This window comes from Macaca mulatta, chromosome 8 (assembly GCF_049350105.2).
Source record: "Macaca mulatta isolate MMU2019108-1 chromosome 8, T2T-MMU8v2.0, whole genome shotgun sequence".
Classification (NCBI taxonomy): domain Eukaryota; kingdom Metazoa; phylum Chordata; class Mammalia; order Primates; family Cercopithecidae; genus Macaca; species Macaca mulatta.
Window position 1 is genome coordinate 71,474,527 of NC_133413.1, and position 16,778 is coordinate 71,491,304.

A 16,778-nucleotide genomic window follows, 5' to 3' on the forward strand; every position below is an offset into this window, starting at 1 on the left:
AGAAAAGAGAACCAGGGAGAGATGTCTCTACTGGCTCCTTCCTGCAGGGACTAGATTGCTCCTGGCTCACTTCCTCTCATTCTTTAGCTCTGCCTAGAAAGGAAGAGAATAGAAACAGAGCATTGCCATGACACTGTCTTGTCGCTCTTCTCTATCTTCCCTATGGCTTAGAGCAAACAGAAGGGAAAGCTACATGAATATGTTGGATTTCTGCTGGGTACTTTTCAAGCCTTCTGGCTGTTCAGGGCTCCTGGATGGATGAAATAGTTCATTTGACATAGAATCATCCAACCTTCATGCGCTGCTCTTATGAAAGCTGAAAGATGAGCTCCTTCATTCTCTCACTGGGCTTTGAAAAATGAAAATGGATGGTTAATGAATGAGATAATCCTGATGTTTCATGTTAGAATATGTTTTAACTTACCATCAAATCATGACACAAGTATTTACTTAAGGTCCTTTTTTAGGTGCAAAAACTTCAAGCTATTCTAAAGCCAATGATGTTGAGACGTCTCAAAGAGGATGTAGAAAAGAACTTGGCCCCCAAAGAAGAAACTATTATTGAAGTTGAGCTAACAAATATTCAGAAGAAATATTACCGAGCCATCCTTGAGAAGAATTTCACATTTCTTTCCAAAGGCGGTGGGCAAGCTAACGTACCTAACCTGTTAAACACTATGATGGAATTGCGGAAGTGCTGCAATCATCCGTACCTTATTAATGGTAAGCCTGCTCTGCTCACAAACTTGCTTAAGTGACGGTTGAAGCCCAGAAATCCTTTTCTGCCCCCAGACTGAGGATTTCATGGTATATAGTCATTCCTGTCTCCTGTCCACTCAGCATGGATTTCACCAGCTTCCCACTTTCTGTGATGCCTCCTTCTGTGTTTGCTGAAGGCGAGTGACCATTGCCCCAGCAATCGCTAAAATGGAATCTCACTTTGCCTTTCTCCTACCTCCCTGTGCTTGAAAAGAGGCATTAGTTTTCCATGGCTAGAAGTCATCTGAAGTGCTAACAGCCAAAGAGAAATTAACCCCTAATGGAGGTTTTCTTGGGGTGTGTGTATTTAAATCAGAGATGTTAAAGAGGAACTTAGGTGTGGGCAGACAGCTAACAGCTGTCTCAAGCCTTTGATAGAAAATGTCCTCATCTTCCTCTCAGTCTAGAGTCATCTAGCACCTCTGTCCTCTGAGAACAAAAAGATTAACTTAAAGCTTTGATAATTTATGGGCCTCCTCTTTTCTTAACTAAATTGATAGTGTTATATAACTCATGGCTTAAAACCTTTATTATGCATTTTTGGAAATCATTAAGGTGATAAATATTTCATGCTTATGTTGTATAAGATACTCTGGAGAATACAAAGGTAAATAAGAAGGGAGCATTCGCCACAAGCAGTCTTCAATTAGCTGAGAGATTGAGATTGGGGGAGTCTTTAGAAGGAGATGGCCTTTTAAGGCAAGTCTGCAGGGGTAGAAAGGATTTTCCCAGGAGAGTTAGAAAAAGAAAGGATGTTTAGGCTGAAGTAATGATACAAGCAAAGAGAGGGGATCAGGAAAACAATGAGGAACTTGCCCAAAGTAAAAGGCACACATAAGAAATGCACCTTAGTCATGGCTTGGACCCTACTGCAGAATTCCTTAAAGGCAAGTGCATGGAACCTCCGCTCTCCTCTGCAGGCAGTGAAGAACCACAACTAGTGTTTGAGCTGAGCATTGATAAGAAATATGATTCAGGGTGATGCGTCAGGCAACATTGCATAAAAAGGATGGGAGGAGGAAAGACAGACAAGCAGAAGGACCAGCTCAGAGGCTATTGTATTCTGGGCAGAAGTTAATGTGGGTTAAAGAAAGGTGGGGGCAGGCTAATTTGGGAGACTTGTACACGATGATAGTTGGCCAGCAGTGCAATTAGATGCCTTTCCAAGGAAGAGGGAGCACAACCTGGTCTGTCTTTATCACAGTTTATGAGGTTCAAGGAGAGCTAATTTAAAGAATTTCTAATCTTTCCCCTTTTAATAACTTATAACTCATCAGACCCCAGATTCAGAAGTCTCCATTTCTAATGGACAGAGTAGTCCACGCCTGGAAGACAGTCTCAGAGGGTTGCACCTGGGATTGTTGGTGTGGTGCGACGAATCAGTGAATTTATATATATATATGTGTGTGTATGTGTATATATATACACACACACACACACACATATATACACATTTTTTTCTCTTGAATAGGGTCTCACTCTGGCACCCAGGCTGTAGTGCAGAGGCATGATCTCAGCTCACTGCAGCCTTGACCTCCCAGGCTCAAGCATCCCTCCCACCTCAGCCTCCCGAGTAGCTGGGACTACAGGCATGTGCCACAACGTGCAGCTAATATTTTTTTTATTTTTTGTAGAGACGGGGTTTCTCCGTGTTGCTCAGGCTGGTAGCGAACTCCTGAGCTCAAGTGATCTGCCTACCTCAGCCTCCCAAAGTGCTGGGAATACAGATGTGAGCCACCGTGCCCAGCCAGTGAATTTCTTTTTGTGCTTTTAGTTTTGTCTTCTAAAGAGAGTATCCTGTGTGATGATTATGTATCTGATACTGCCAACCTGCTAATCACAGTATGTTTAGGAGCTTGTACAACTGTTATGGTGAGTGTTAACTAGCCAGGTCGTGAGTTGGCAAGACAGAGCTTAGGGCAACTGATGGAGCGAGATGAGGACACGTGTGTGCATACACTGTGCACATACACGCGTTTGCATTTAATAGCTGGTACAAAAGAAAAGAAATAATAGGCTCCAAGGGGAAAGAAAAGAAAAGGAGATACAAAAGAGTCTGAATGCTACCAGCAGGATGTGTGTGAAAGGGGAGATCTCAGCAATGGTAGTTAGATTGCCACCCCCAGTTCCAGCAAGTTTACCCTGTTTGGTCATATGTTAATTATATGCATTGAACATTGTGGGTTGTTTTCCCCCAAAACACAGCTGGTGTGTCTCTTCCTCTGCTGATTGCTTTCCAGGGTCATTCTCTATAGCATATTTGTTCACCAGGAGCCCCTTAGGACTCCCTAAGGCTTGGCATCTGTGGCAGTTGTCCTAATTGGTCACACCTTGAGGTCAGCTTTTCTGTCCTGACAAGAAGTGTCTGTTAAGCAGGTGTCCTTGTTCCTAAATTTGGGGAAGTTAGGGTGAAAAAGTATAGATAACCTACAAACTAAGCGCACGCAGTTGCCCAGATAACTTACGTAGACATCGTATTGTGTAGAAGTTGCTCCGGGGCCAGTACTGTTCATTTTCATCCACAGTCTGGAGTAAAAACATATATCCAGCATTTAAAAGGAAATTCTTTAATTTGGGAGATTACACTGAAATTTGAATGGGTTGTGGCAGAGCAAAGAAGCCTCAGTCAACTTTCAACAAAACACATTTCCAGGATTATGAAAAATAGAAGCAATTTTATATGTATGAGTTGAAAGTAACATAAGCACAGCACAAGGAAAAAAGTTTAGAAGTGTTGGTAGAACACAAACTATATATAAATGAGACAATATTTTTAATGTGACCCTTAATATTTTTACTTCAATGCTTGGAACAGTGTCTGGCACACTCTAGGTCTTCTGCTAGTTGTTTTCTTGCTAAAAAGTTAAGCAAGAAAGTTAAACAAGTGAAGGTAACTAACTGAGTGACATAAATGGAGTTACTATTATTGGCCCAAGCTTTATTTCAATGGAATTTCCAATTTCTCGGTTTTGTAATGTGAAGTTAAGAATAATGTTGAAAACATGTCCAAGGTACCCTGCTGGTTAGAGCTGACTTAAGAGTCATTGCTGGTTATTGTTTGAGGCAGGGGGCGTGTAGAGAAGAGTGGGCAAAAAGAAAACAAGAATGAGGCTTACGTGATGGAGTGAATTTCAGAGAGAAAATAGTAACTTGTTTTTTTCTGGTAATCGTCAAGAACAAAATATTTTCTTGTTTGTTCGTGGCTTTTATATAGCTAGAGGACATTGCAGTTACTGTCCCGACAGTGACCATCTGTTGAAGTGAAAAGACTTCAAGCTGTAAGTGAGTGCACACTTGTTTCAAGTTGTCTTTGATATACACACTTTCCAATGTAGTACCAGCCGTACATTAATTTAGGATGGAACCAACAAAGTGTTTTGGGTTGTCATAACCCATTTCCAGTTAATTTTTGGATTGATGTTTACAAATTGGGTATCAAACGTTAATTGGTAATCTTGAAAATTTAGCTATGATGTCAGAAGGTAGCAGTTGCCTTCCTCCGCAACACTCTTCCCACCCTCTTTCCTTCAACGTTGCGACAATAAAATGTCAAGACAATCGTATAGGAAAGATGTTTGCTGATACTATTTTTGAATGAAATATTATTAGTATAAACTGGCTGCCAGTTGTAAGAACCTGAATTCATAACAAAGAGCTGAATTAATTAATTCAGCAGTAGCTTTTGTCAGGTAAGAAAGAATGGATTTTTTTTTTGGACTATTCTTTTTGGTGGTATAAAAAAGGCAAAAATTATTTTTTTACTCTCTGAATAAATTTAAAATTAAATTTCTCTGCAAATTTGACCGAATTATTTATATTAAAAAATTTTTAACTGAAACTCAAACATATCTGATGTTTATTTTGTCAAAATGATTATTTTCTTTTTGAAAAATATTCATTGGCCATTAATTTGTTTTAAATGGCTAAAATACTATATTTATATTATTGTGGATTTTAACTTAGTATGGACAAAACATAGTTGACCAGATAACGTAAGAGTAAAATTTATTTCTGAATTTCAGAGCTTATGGTATATTGTACAAGAACACACTCGAAAGAGACCTAATGTAACATGTGCACTTAAATCTGTTTCCCCTGTCTCTTGAGGGGCTTGTCCTGAATCTAGAACCTGGGTTTCTAAATTTCATGTTTTAAAAAATATTTAACTTTATTCAAGAACATTCTTGCTAATGCTCTTAAACAGCATTTTGCTCTTTACTCTTACATTTATTTTCCATAAAGAAAAATTGTGAATATTACCTTTTCATTCACTTTAAAAAAGGTGTGAGGACCAGGCCCCCTTCATAGGAAGTCAGTGTATTTTGTGGAAGGCCTTAGTGCTTGGGAAGACATTAAGTGACTTTAATCTGTTCTCAGTAAATTATTTGTTGATTAATAATTAACAAGCTGTATTTCTGCATTTGACCGTGCCATAAGGTAATTTCTACATACAACCTTAAAGTACAGATAGGATTGCACTTTTGTTACATCTGTGCTTGTTGCAGCAGTACCATGTGAGAGGCTGTGGTGGCCTGTCCCACTAACCCAACCTTTAAAGCCTCTGTGAGATTTATATCCCCATCTTGTGTATAGTTAGTTCACATGTTAAAAACTAGTGGTAGGAAGGTAGTTTTAAGTTTCTGGCACAATTAAAGTCCAGGAGACAATCCCATTAAGATGAATGTGTGTGTGTGTATTTTCTAAAGAATAGTTGAACACATCCTCCACCCTCAGAGAAAGGAGCTGAACACAACAGCTATGTCCTCATTAACCCCAGAGGCAAGAGGAGGCCAGACCAATGCTGTGTAATTCTAGTTAAGCCACCTAAGCAGTTGAAGGAAGCTTAGCCTGCTGCTTCCTGAATAAGCGTGTGTCAGGCAGGGATGTGGTGGGGCATCTTTCCTTAGGAAGATGTCATCTTCTTGAGGCCTCTTGCCAATGTACCCAAGTCTTTGGACCAGCAAAAATCCATGTGGGGCTATGAGGGAGAAAAGAAGGGTGTAAGCATAGAAGTCTTGTGTCAAACACTTAAAAGTTTATTTGTTTTTAATTTTAAAAGGTTTGGATAGTTCAAGATAGAATTTTGTATCTTAGGAAAAATTACCAGATGAGAATGAATGTGGAGGGAGATTTAGAGATTACAGTAGATGTATGCTTAGGTCCCCAACAGATATTCCAAGAAATTATCCTGGAAGTAAATTCCTCTTTTTGTAGTTCCTTTGCCTATATTAATATGCAATTGTAGACCCAAACTACTACTGCTCTTACGCTGTAATTGTTAGGACTCTATTCCTTTGTTTTTTCATTTCGGAACAGATTTTGTTGTTTGTATTTATGTTCAGCTAGTAAACATTTCTTCATTTCTTTAGCAATTTAGGTTCCAAATTTTTTGTAGGTATCTGGCCCTTGGCTTGTTTCTGCCACTTCTGGCTTGACAGTCTGTTGTTGAAATTCCGTTTTTACAGACAGCAAACATTTGTTTGTTGAAAAATGTGGTTTTCCCCCTAAATGCCTCAATGTGTCATGCTTAAAACTTTTATCCCTTTTGTGCATCCACAGTTTTGTATAGACCCAAGTATGAGTAAGTGGATGGATTCTTGTTCATAAGCAGGAGTTTGGTGTTCTGGTTCCTACAGTTTGCAATGGGTTTTGAAAGCAAGTTCATTGTTTTTAGTAATAAAAACCTTTTACAGTATTCACGTTATGCTGTCCAATCTCTGCAGGTGCTGAAGAGAAAATTTTGGAAGAGTTTAAAGAAACACACAATGCAGAGTCTCCAGATTTTCAGCTCCAGGCAATGATCCAGGCTGCTGGCAAGCTAGTGCTGATTGACAAGCTGCTGCCAAAACTGAAGGCTGGTGGCCACAGGGTGCTTATCTTTTCCCAGATGGTGCGCTGCTTGGACATACTGGAAGACTACCTCATTCAAAGACGGTGAGGGCCACCATATCAGAATAATAAAAAGGAAATCTAAAATTACCTTCACAGGGTTCCAAGCAGTCCACTAAAAGTGGTATCTATGATAAAGGGGATAGAATGGGGAAAATGTATCACATGTCATTTTTAAAACTATAGATGTACATGATTATTTTATATGATGACTACAGGAGGACATTGCATACTTTTTTAGGCAATTTTATTTCCCCATTGCCTTTATTTGAGTAAGGGAGAATATTTCTTACTTAAAATTGAAATTATTTGTTATCTTACTGTTATAGGTGTCAGCTGTTTTTAGAATTTAGCTATTTCCCTGGAGAGGAAGTAAAATAAAATTTAATCGTTGATCATTCAATCAATTATATAAAAAACTCCAATAAACCCTGTTTGCTCTGAGATTAGCTCTGTTAAGTCATATTAGTCTTTTAAATATATATTCCATATTGTAATAAAAATTTTAAAAAAGGAGCAAGTATGTTGTCGCTGTGTGTCAGGCCTCCTTGTTCACACTGATGATTTCTAGGTACCCATATGAAAGGATTGACGGCCGAGTAAGAGGCAACCTCCGCCAGGCGGCTATCGACAGATTCTCCAAACCTGATTCTGATAGGTTTGTTTTCCTCCTGTGTACAAGGGCAGGAGGTTTAGGCATTAACCTCACTGCTGCTGATACCTGCATCATCTTTGATTCAGACTGGAATCCCCAAAATGACCTCCAGGTAAATGCACAAGAAAGTCCTGATGCCTTTAAAAAAGAAGTCATTCTGCTTACTATGACAGAGAGTCCCAGTCAGACCCATAAATTAATGTTGCGTTGTCACTCAGGCTGTGTCCTATGACTCAGAGCAAGTAACCAACTAGTAACTTATTGATTAATAATGTGAGAAGAAACTTTTTAGTTTTAACCTTCTTCTAAATGGCACCTCTATTTATTGGCACATAGATAGGGTCTTATAACTGGCAGTTGAGTCTTGTCATTCGTTGGTAGCCGTCTTAGCTCAGGTCTCCTTAACAAAATACCATAAATTGGTTGGCTTAAACAGCAGACATTTATTTCTCACAGTTCTGGAGGTTGGAGGTCCAAGACCAGAGTGCCAGCAGAGTCAGGTTCTTGGTGAGGGCCCTCTTCCTGGTTTACGGACAGTCATCATCTTGCTGTGTCCTCACCCAGCTTAACGAGAGCCAGCTCTCTTGTCTCTTTATATGAACACTAATCCCGTTCGTGAGGACTCCACCCTCATGACCTAATTACTTCCCTAAGGCTCCACCTCCAAATATCATCACAATTGGAATGAGGGTTTCAGCATATGAATTTGGTGGGGAGACACAAACATTCAGTTCATTGCAGTAACTATTAATTTCATTTTTCTTCCAGGCTCAGGCTAGATGTCATAGAATAGGACAGAGCAAATCTGTGAAAATCTACAGGCTGATTACAAGAAATTCCTATGAAAGGGAAATGTTTGACAAGGCTAGTTTGAAGCTGGGGCTGGATAAAGCTGTGCTACAGTCTATGAGTGGAAGAGAAAATGCTACCAATGGGGTAAAACCACCCTTGCCCAAACCATTCATTTATTCTGGCACTTTTCTTTATTTAACTAATTATAAAAAATTACTCAGCTTTTGATTATTTTTCGACCTCAATATTTTAAGTGTATTTTTGTAACACTTTCCTTTGTTATAATTTAGGTTTACTCTCTTTGAGAAAAATGCGGCATTTGTTTAGTCTACAAATCTTTTAATTCTAAATTATTTTGAGTATTTTAAATATTTCTCTAAAACAGGTACAACAGCTTTCCAAGAAAGAAATAGAGGATCTTCTACGAAAAGGGGCCTATGGTGCACTCATGGATGAGGAGGATGAAGGGTCTAAATTCTGTGAAGAAGATATTGATCAGATCCTCCTACGTCGAACCCACACCATTACCATTGAGTCGGAAGGGAAAGGTTCCACGTTTGCTAAGGTGTGAATCGATCTGAAGAGGCCAGGTTTTCCATAGAAACATAACAGAGTTCATGTGAAAAGTACCTTGTAAAAGTGCTTACAAGATGCATTGGGAATTAATCAAATTAATCATTAACTCCCTGTGGAACCCCTGGCACATGAAGCTTTCTTTATACTTTGGTTTCTCTTCTGTGTACCTGCCACTGGTATTTGCCCTCGCCTTGTCATCCTTGTATCTACTTCCCAGCTCCTGAGGCTAATCCCTCAGTTGTGTTCTTGACTCCATCCTCTCCACTTCTGAGATCCTGCTCCATTGGCATCTTCCTTCTCTCCCCAGATTCTAGTTTCTGAAACAGCCTGTAAGAATGATCAACTCACTCCTTTAAAAACACCTGTCCACTATTTTCCCCTTTAACTCTGTCTCCATACATAAACTCTTTTCAGAGCTAAAATCCACACAAACGTAATCTACTCCAGCTGTCTCTACTGTCTCCCTTTCTACTTATTTTTCAGCTTTTTCAGCTTCCAGCTTGCACCCGTTCCCTGCCTCTCTATCAGAGCTGCTCTGGCCAGGGTCACCACTGAGTACATCCAATGGTTCCACCTGAGAGCCCCTTCTGAGGTTTTGCCTGCATTTTGTTCTAGCCATCTCACTAAGGCCCACTCTGTACTTTTATTTTTAACAGCTTTACTGAAATGTAATTAACTGACTATACAGTTAACCTGTCTTAAGTGTACAATTCAGTGCCTTTACCATATTACAGACGTGAGCACATACTACCACAATCTTAAGTTTGAAACATTTCCATTACCCCAGAAAGGTCCTTATGCTCATTAGCAGTCATTCCCTATTCCTATCCGTACTAGTCTCCCATATCTGGAAAGCATGAATCTACTTTATTTTTCTACAGATTTGCCTTCTCTGGACAGTGGACAGTTAACATAAATGGAATCATATGATGTATGATCTTTTGTGTCTGACTTCATTCGCTTAGCATAATGTTTTTCAGGTTCATCCATATTGTAGTATGAATCAGTAATTCATTTTTATTGCTGAACAGTATTCCATTTTATGGGTATACCACATTTATTTGTTGATAATGGACATCTGGGTTGTTTTTACTGTTGGTTATTATGAAGAATGTTGTTATGGATATTTGTGTACAAGTTTTTATATAGACTTGTTTTCATTTTTCTTGAGTATATACCAGGAGTAGAATTGCTGGGTCCTATGTTAACTTCATGTTTGACCCTTTGAGGAACTGCCAGACTGTTTTCTAAAGTGACTGTACTATTTTCTTTCCAAGTCAAATAGTAAGAAGTATAGATGAGGATATGGAGGAAATGGAACTCCATATCCTCCCCAATACTTTTTATTATCTGAGTTTTTAGTTTTTGCCGTTCTAATGGGTGTGAGGTCATATCCCACTCTTGTTTTTATTTGCATTTCTCTGATGATATTGAGCATCTTTTCATGTGCTTATTGGCCAGATGTAGATCATCTCTGGAAAAAATTCTATTCAAGTTCTTTGTTCATTTTTTGAGTTTCTTGTTATTAATATTTCAGACTTAAAATATGTTCTGTATGAAAGTTCTGTATTAATATGATTGCAGATATTTTCTCCTGCTCTTTTCTTAATAGCGTGTAATTTTAATGAAGCCCAGTTTACCATCTTTTTCTTTTATCGCTTGTGTTTTAGTGCATTGTCAAACCCAAGCTCACAGAGATTTATGTTTTCTACAGATTTGCCTACTCTGGACAGTGGTCAGTTCATATAAATGGAATCATGTGGTATATGATCTTTTGTGTCTGGCTTCATTCAGTTAGCATAATGTTATTCACTAGCGTAACTTAGATTCCAAGATTCGTAGTTTTTAACTCTTACATTTTGGTCTGTGATTCCATTTGAATAGAGTTTTGTGTATGGTATGAGGTAGGGGTCCAACCTTCCTTTCGCATGTGGCTGTCCAGTTATCCCAGCTCCTCCAATCTGGAAAGGCTCTTCTCCTGTGGGCTTTGAGACCCACATCTTCTCCCTTACATCTTTCAGCTTTATGTCAGATTATTTTCTCAGAGCTCACAGCCAAATTTACCATCCCTGTCTCTCCCCCTACCACCATCTCTGTTTGTCCACCTGACTGACATCATTCAGATGCCTGAAATGGATGCTGAGGTTTTTCCTGGCTTCCTCTTTCATATTTCACATACACCCAGATTCTGACTCTATTAATTTTGCCTTTTTTATTTTTAGGGATGATGTCTCACTGTGTTGCCCAGGCTAGACTTGAACACATGGCTCAAGTCACCTTCCACCTTCAGCTTCCCAAGAATTTTACCTTTTAAAGAATATGTTTCTTTTTTTAAAAATTTTTTTGTTTTTATTTTATTTTATTTTTTGACAGAGTCTTGCTTTGTGGGAGTGCAGTGGGAGTGCAGTGGCGCAATCTCGACTCACTGTAACCTCTTCCTCCTGGGTTCAAGTGATTCTCTTGCCTCAGCTTCCCGAGTACCTGGCATTACAGGCGTGCACCACCATGCCTGGCTAATTTTTGCATTTTTAGTAGAGACAGGGTTTCACCATGTTAGCCAGGATGGTCTCAAACTCCTGACCTCAAACCATCTGCCCACCTTGACCTCCCAAAGTGCTGGGATTATAGGCGTGAGCCACCACGCCTGGCCTAAAGAATATGTTTCTAAACCACCTTCTTTTCTCCATTTTGTTATTTCTTCTGTAAATTATTACAGTGGCCTCTTCTGCTGTGTTCTGACCTCCATGCTCCAAGCATTGGTATGACCTTTCCAACTTGTGACTCTAGATATGATTGTGTCCATAATGAGATTATTCCCAGTTTCAAATAGTCCCTGGTTCCCTCGGGATAGAGTTCAAACTCTGTTAACAACACATAGAAGACACTGCTTCACCTAGCTTCCCTCTCCCTCACCAGCTCGACCTCTGGTTCTTCTTCCCTGACTACCCTTTTCCCCTTTACTCTCCTCTGTGCCATGGCACATGCTCTGCTGTGAACATGTCCACATGCTTTCCTGTTTTATGAATGTTTTAAAATGGTTCAGGCATCATTTTATGGGAGAGCCTTTTCTTCTCAGTTTCCAGCAATGCCCCGCCTGAACCAGGTTAGGGGCCCCTCCTCTGTATATCACTTGCACTGGTCTATACCTTTGCTCCCTGTCATTTATCATGCTGCAGTGTAATTCTTTGGTTTGGTCTCAGCTCCTGGTCAGTCAGTTGCCTGAGGGCCCGTCTGTCATTCTAGTCCCATCTACTGTAGTGTCTAGCACAAGTAGAGGAACGCACAATATTGGAGCAAATGAATAAACAAAAGCTGCTTTACATTCTACTTCTGAGAAAAACCTCTCAAAGTAATGTGTTTCTTTTTTCTCTGTAGGCCAGTTTTGTTGCATCTGGAAATAGGACAGATATTTCCTTGGATGATCCAAATTTCTGGCAAAAGTGGGCTAAGAAGGCTGAATTGGATATTGATGCCTTAAATGGGAGGGTGAGTAAGAAGTCCCATTCAAACACCTATCTGATCTAAACCAAGAGCCACTCTTTCAGAAATTTCAAATGTATCTCCTCTTTTGTTAGAACAACCTGGTTATTGATACTCCAAGAGTGAGAAAGCAGACCAGGCTCTACAGTGCAGTGAAGGAAGATGAGCTGATGGAGTTCTCAGACTTGGAAAGTGATTCTGAAGAAAAGCCCTGCGCAAAGCCACGGCGCCCCCAGGATAAGTCACAGGGCTATGCAAGGAGTGAGTGTTTCAGGGTGGAGAAGAATCTGCTTGTCTATGGGTAAGTAGGACTCACTACGTAAGATGGAATTTTGTTCTAACGATAGTTAGAATTCCCAACTGGTATAGAGCTATATTTGTGTTCGAATTTGTGTGACACCCCTTTGCACAGTCAAATGAATGCTTCTGCAGTAACTTTACAGGGCTTTGGAGCCATTTGGTTAACATAATCTAAGTTGTTCAGATGCTTCTGGATTCAGAGGTCACCTGAAGTTAGGGTGCTTGTGTGTACCTTAAGGAATTATGCCAGATCCAGATTTACATGTTGATTATTAATAAGAACAAAGTGTCAAAATTACAAAATCTTTTCTCACTTTACAAGCTTTGCATAAAATTTGTGACTGTCGTAAGCTTTTAATATTTCTCTTATAAAAAATTGTCAAAGGCAATAATCTCACTTGTTAAATTCTTCCTTGCAACTCATGTGAACCATGAATGGTCATTTGAACTTTGTGAAAGTGTTGTATTTTTCCTGCTGGACTACAAGTTTCTGAAAGGCAGGATCCATGTCTAATTTATCTCTGAATCACTGTGGCGCCCGAAGCAGTACTTCAAATGGCAGGGTGCTCAGTAAATATCTGAATCGGTCAATAAGAGTTCTCTAACAGATTGTGGGACTATAGGCAACTCCTGTTAAAAAAAACAAAACAAAACAAAAAAACTGCTACTAGAGTAACCTTTCTACAGATCTGATGACGTCCTGTCTTGGATGATTTCTTCCAATGGATTACCATTAGTTTCAGAGTAAACACAAACATATGCTGACATGGCATCCAGAGCTCTTCTAGGCCCTTGTCTTCTGTTGGTTCTTTCCCATGGGCAGTACAAGCTTCTGTTAGGACAGACGGCTTCATCTCCTTCAATGTGCCACGCTCCATCTCATCTGTGTCTTTGCACAAGCTCTTCCCACTGCCTAGAGGACCACCCACGTGCACCTCCACTGGGAGGTGACCTGCCTCCCTTCTGCTCTCTGTGGGTGTCCGATGCAGGCATCAGCTTGTGCTCTGCAACCGAGTCTGGCCTATACTTCCCATCACACTCATCATGTTGTTTACGATTTTTGAGTCACCTCCCTCTTTTGCTAGATTCTGTTTGCAGCTCCTTGAGGATGGAGGCTCCTTCTTTGTGCCCTCAGTGCGTAGTGCAGTGTGAGCAGACACATAGTGCTGATAAATGCTTGTTCATCAGAAGTCCATCCTCATTATCTGTGCAAGCTGGGCATCCTCTCTTGTCTCTTCTTACATGGGGCAGAGACTCACACCCTGCCCCCCAAAAGCCTTTTGCTACCCTCACCTGCTGCCATGTTTCAGCACAGTCATCCGATATGAGAGTTCTGTGGGTAACTTTAGGAATGGAACACATAAATAACTCCTACAGCTAAGAAGTGTGCTTAGCACAGATTGTCTTTCAGTCAGGTCCTTCCCTCTTCCCATAGTCGTCACTATGTACTGAACACCTATGTGCTGGTCACTGTCTAGGATCCTCTCAGTCACTTGGGGTGGAGCTCTGAGCAAAACAGTCATGGCTTAGGCAGGCAGGTGAGCAAGCAGAAGTGGTGCAGACTGTGACAAGGAAGCACTCTGCTGTGGAGCATAGAGCCTGTCAGCTCACTGTTAAGACACAGCTCCAGTGTTGTCTCCCCACCTCTGGGGTTAGGAGGAGTGAAAGGAGGAATTCCACAAAAAGTCACACAGCCTGTGACTTGGTGGATATCACAAATCAGCCAGGGTAAGAGGGAGTGCTGGGATTTGGGTAGGGAAGGGAAGTAAGATCCCAGCAGACAGAGCAGTGTGTTCCAAGGCCATCAGTGAGAGCTAGCCTTGTGGTTGGAGAAACTTCAAGAAGTTCACAGGAGCCAGAGAGGACCAGGGAGTGACAAGAGACCAAGTCAGGGTGAGAAGCAGGGCCTGAGGGAGGATGTGAGCTGCTCTCTGCTCCAGACACAACTCTCAGTCTGCAGCGGAGGGGCTGTTCATACCATGAGCACTGCCTTGGTGGCTCAGTCTGCTGTGGCCTGGGAGAAGACATGGCTCAGACAGCACCTACTGCTGCCTGCCCCCGTACCTATTTGTTGTGTGGTCTTACCCCACAGCTCCCAGATGAAACAGCACAGCACTGTTTAGTCTGGGATTATAACACGAAACAGGCAGTCAGGCCCCATGGCATGTTGTCTGTTTGCTTCTGTTTTCTGTCCATAGCCCTTTCTCCCACTCATTTCTCATGAGGATCTGAGGGTTGGCAGAACATCTTGCCTGTGAGGGTTCTTATGCTTGGGGTTATTACTCCCCGTTTCAAAAGGAACCTCAGAACTTTCCAGAACCTTTCACCAGTGACTGTGGCATCCCCTTAGAGGTGGGTCGATGCAGCCATATACTGCTCAGCATCACATCCTTGATTTTGGGGTAGTCACACCTTTTATCTTGAGTTGCCTTTTATCTCAGATGGTTGGTCAACATCAAAATGTACTAATCATGACAGTATGAAGCAAAGTCCGTAATTTCCAGGCCCTCGGTTGAACTCATGTCCTGAAAATTGCACTGTTGCAGCCTGCATGTACCTGGAAAAGCCAAGGTTAGCTTTGTGGGGGTTATTCTTGTGGCAGTTCAACTCCTGTGCTTAGGAGCAGTGAACTGAGGGGCAGCTTGCTGTGTAAGGGAGTATTTTTAACTCTTGCACCCTGGATTGCTTTCCTGTCATCCAGCGTGAATTGTTGCTAGTTTTGACCCAGGATTTCCCAACACTGCTACCTGACTGTTAAAGTAAAGCCGTAAATCAAAACTCACAGAGACCTCTGCATGCTGAATATTTGCTTTGCAGTTGGGGACGGTGGACAGACATTCTTTCCCATGGACGCTATAAACGCCAGCTCACTGAGCAAGATGTCGAAACTATCTGCAGAACCATCCTGGTATACTGTCTTAATCATTACAAAGGCGATGAGAATATCAAAAGCTTCATCTGGGATCTGATCACACCCACAGCGGATGGCCAGACTCGAGCCTTGGTCAACCATTCTGGTAGGTTTCTGCCATGTTGTTTGTGCTACAAGGTCACAAAGCCATCAGGATCCTTCGTGACACACTGTTGATAAAGAGATGTGACATACACCCCATATTTCCCTGCCTCGTGCATTCCCTGCCTCTCTGCCATTGACACTATAATTGGAATGTAAAAGGCTTCTATTATTATTATTATGGTGATTCTAGGTTTATCAGCCCCTGTGCCAAGGGGAAGGAAGGGAAAGAAGGTGAAAGCCCAGAGCACACAGCCGGTGGTGCAGGATGCCGACTGGCTGGCCAGCTGCAACCCAGATGCCCTGTTCCAGGAGGACAGCTACAAGAAACACCTGAAGCATCACTGTAACAAGTATGTTATTAGAGGGTGGACCTGGAGAGTTTAATTCCCTTTTTATTCTTTAAAAAATGCATGCAGTCGGCCCTTCACGTCTGCAGATGCAGAACTCGCAGATTTGGAGGGCCAACTGAGGGACCTGAGCATCTGCGGATCTTGGTGTCTGAGGGGTGTCCTGGAACCATACTCCTGTGGATATGGAGGGACAGCTCTGTTATTAAGACTTTTAAATGGTGTAGTTGTTGCCTTTGCACAGCCTTACCATTTTTCTTGAAATGTGGTGTCAAGTTACAGGAGAGCATACGTTTAGGTGACTGATTATTTTTTAACATGGTAAGATACACAACACAACATTTACCATTTTTACCGTTTATAAGTGATCAATCCGTTGGCATTATTTACACTCAAAATACTGTACCTGAAATGTTTCCATCATCCCAAATGTAAATACTGTATCAATTAAACAGTAACTTGCCTGGCCCCTGGCAATCACCATTCTATTTTCTGTTTCTATTAGTTTGTCTGTCCTATATGTCTCCTAAGGGGAATCACAGGTTATTTGTCCTTCTGTGCCTGGCTTACTTCACTTAATATTTTCAAGGTTCATTTGTGTTACGGTATCAGAATTTCATTCCTGTTTATGGCTGAATAGTATTCCATTGTGTGTATATGCCACGTTTCGTTTGTCCCAGTCATCTGTTGACAGACACTTGGGCTGGTTATCATGGCTGTTGTGAATAATGGTGCTATGAACATTGTAGAGGACTGGTTTTTAACCAGTATCTGTTAGATAATTGTAGTCAGCGTTATATGATCCCACCTTCAACTAACTGCGTACAGTGGAGGGAGGACTGGGGAGTTCATGTATTATTTTTTGCTTAATATTACCTCAGTTGCTGGGTCCATTTTTTTTGCCTATGAGCTTAGAATCATATTTCTTACCTTTATTTCCAAAAACTGATTATAGACAATTGAA

At 41.0% G+C, this 16,778-nt stretch overlaps 1 protein-coding gene across 7 annotated transcripts in view; it reads left to right on the top strand.

The window, feature by feature from the left end:
* CHD7 (chromodomain helicase DNA binding protein 7) overlaps positions 1 to 16,778 on the top strand; it is a 188,677-nt gene that overhangs the window by 151,226 nt on the left and 20,673 nt on the right. For all 7 annotated transcript variants that reach the window (XM_015145419.3, XM_015145423.3, XM_015145422.3 and 4 more), the window contains 9 exons: positions 468 to 723; positions 6,483 to 6,693; positions 7,220 to 7,415; positions 8,072 to 8,239; positions 8,481 to 8,660; positions 12,047 to 12,157; positions 12,247 to 12,452; positions 15,269 to 15,468; positions 15,658 to 15,817. In XM_015145419.3, the coding sequence (XP_015000905.2) occupies positions 468 to 723; positions 6,483 to 6,693; positions 7,220 to 7,415; positions 8,072 to 8,239; positions 8,481 to 8,660; positions 12,047 to 12,157; positions 12,247 to 12,452; positions 15,269 to 15,468; positions 15,658 to 15,817 (1,688 nt within the window). The remainder of the gene's footprint in view (positions 1 to 467; positions 724 to 6,482; positions 6,694 to 7,219; positions 7,416 to 8,071; positions 8,240 to 8,480; positions 8,661 to 12,046; positions 12,158 to 12,246; positions 12,453 to 15,268; positions 15,469 to 15,657; positions 15,818 to 16,778) is intronic.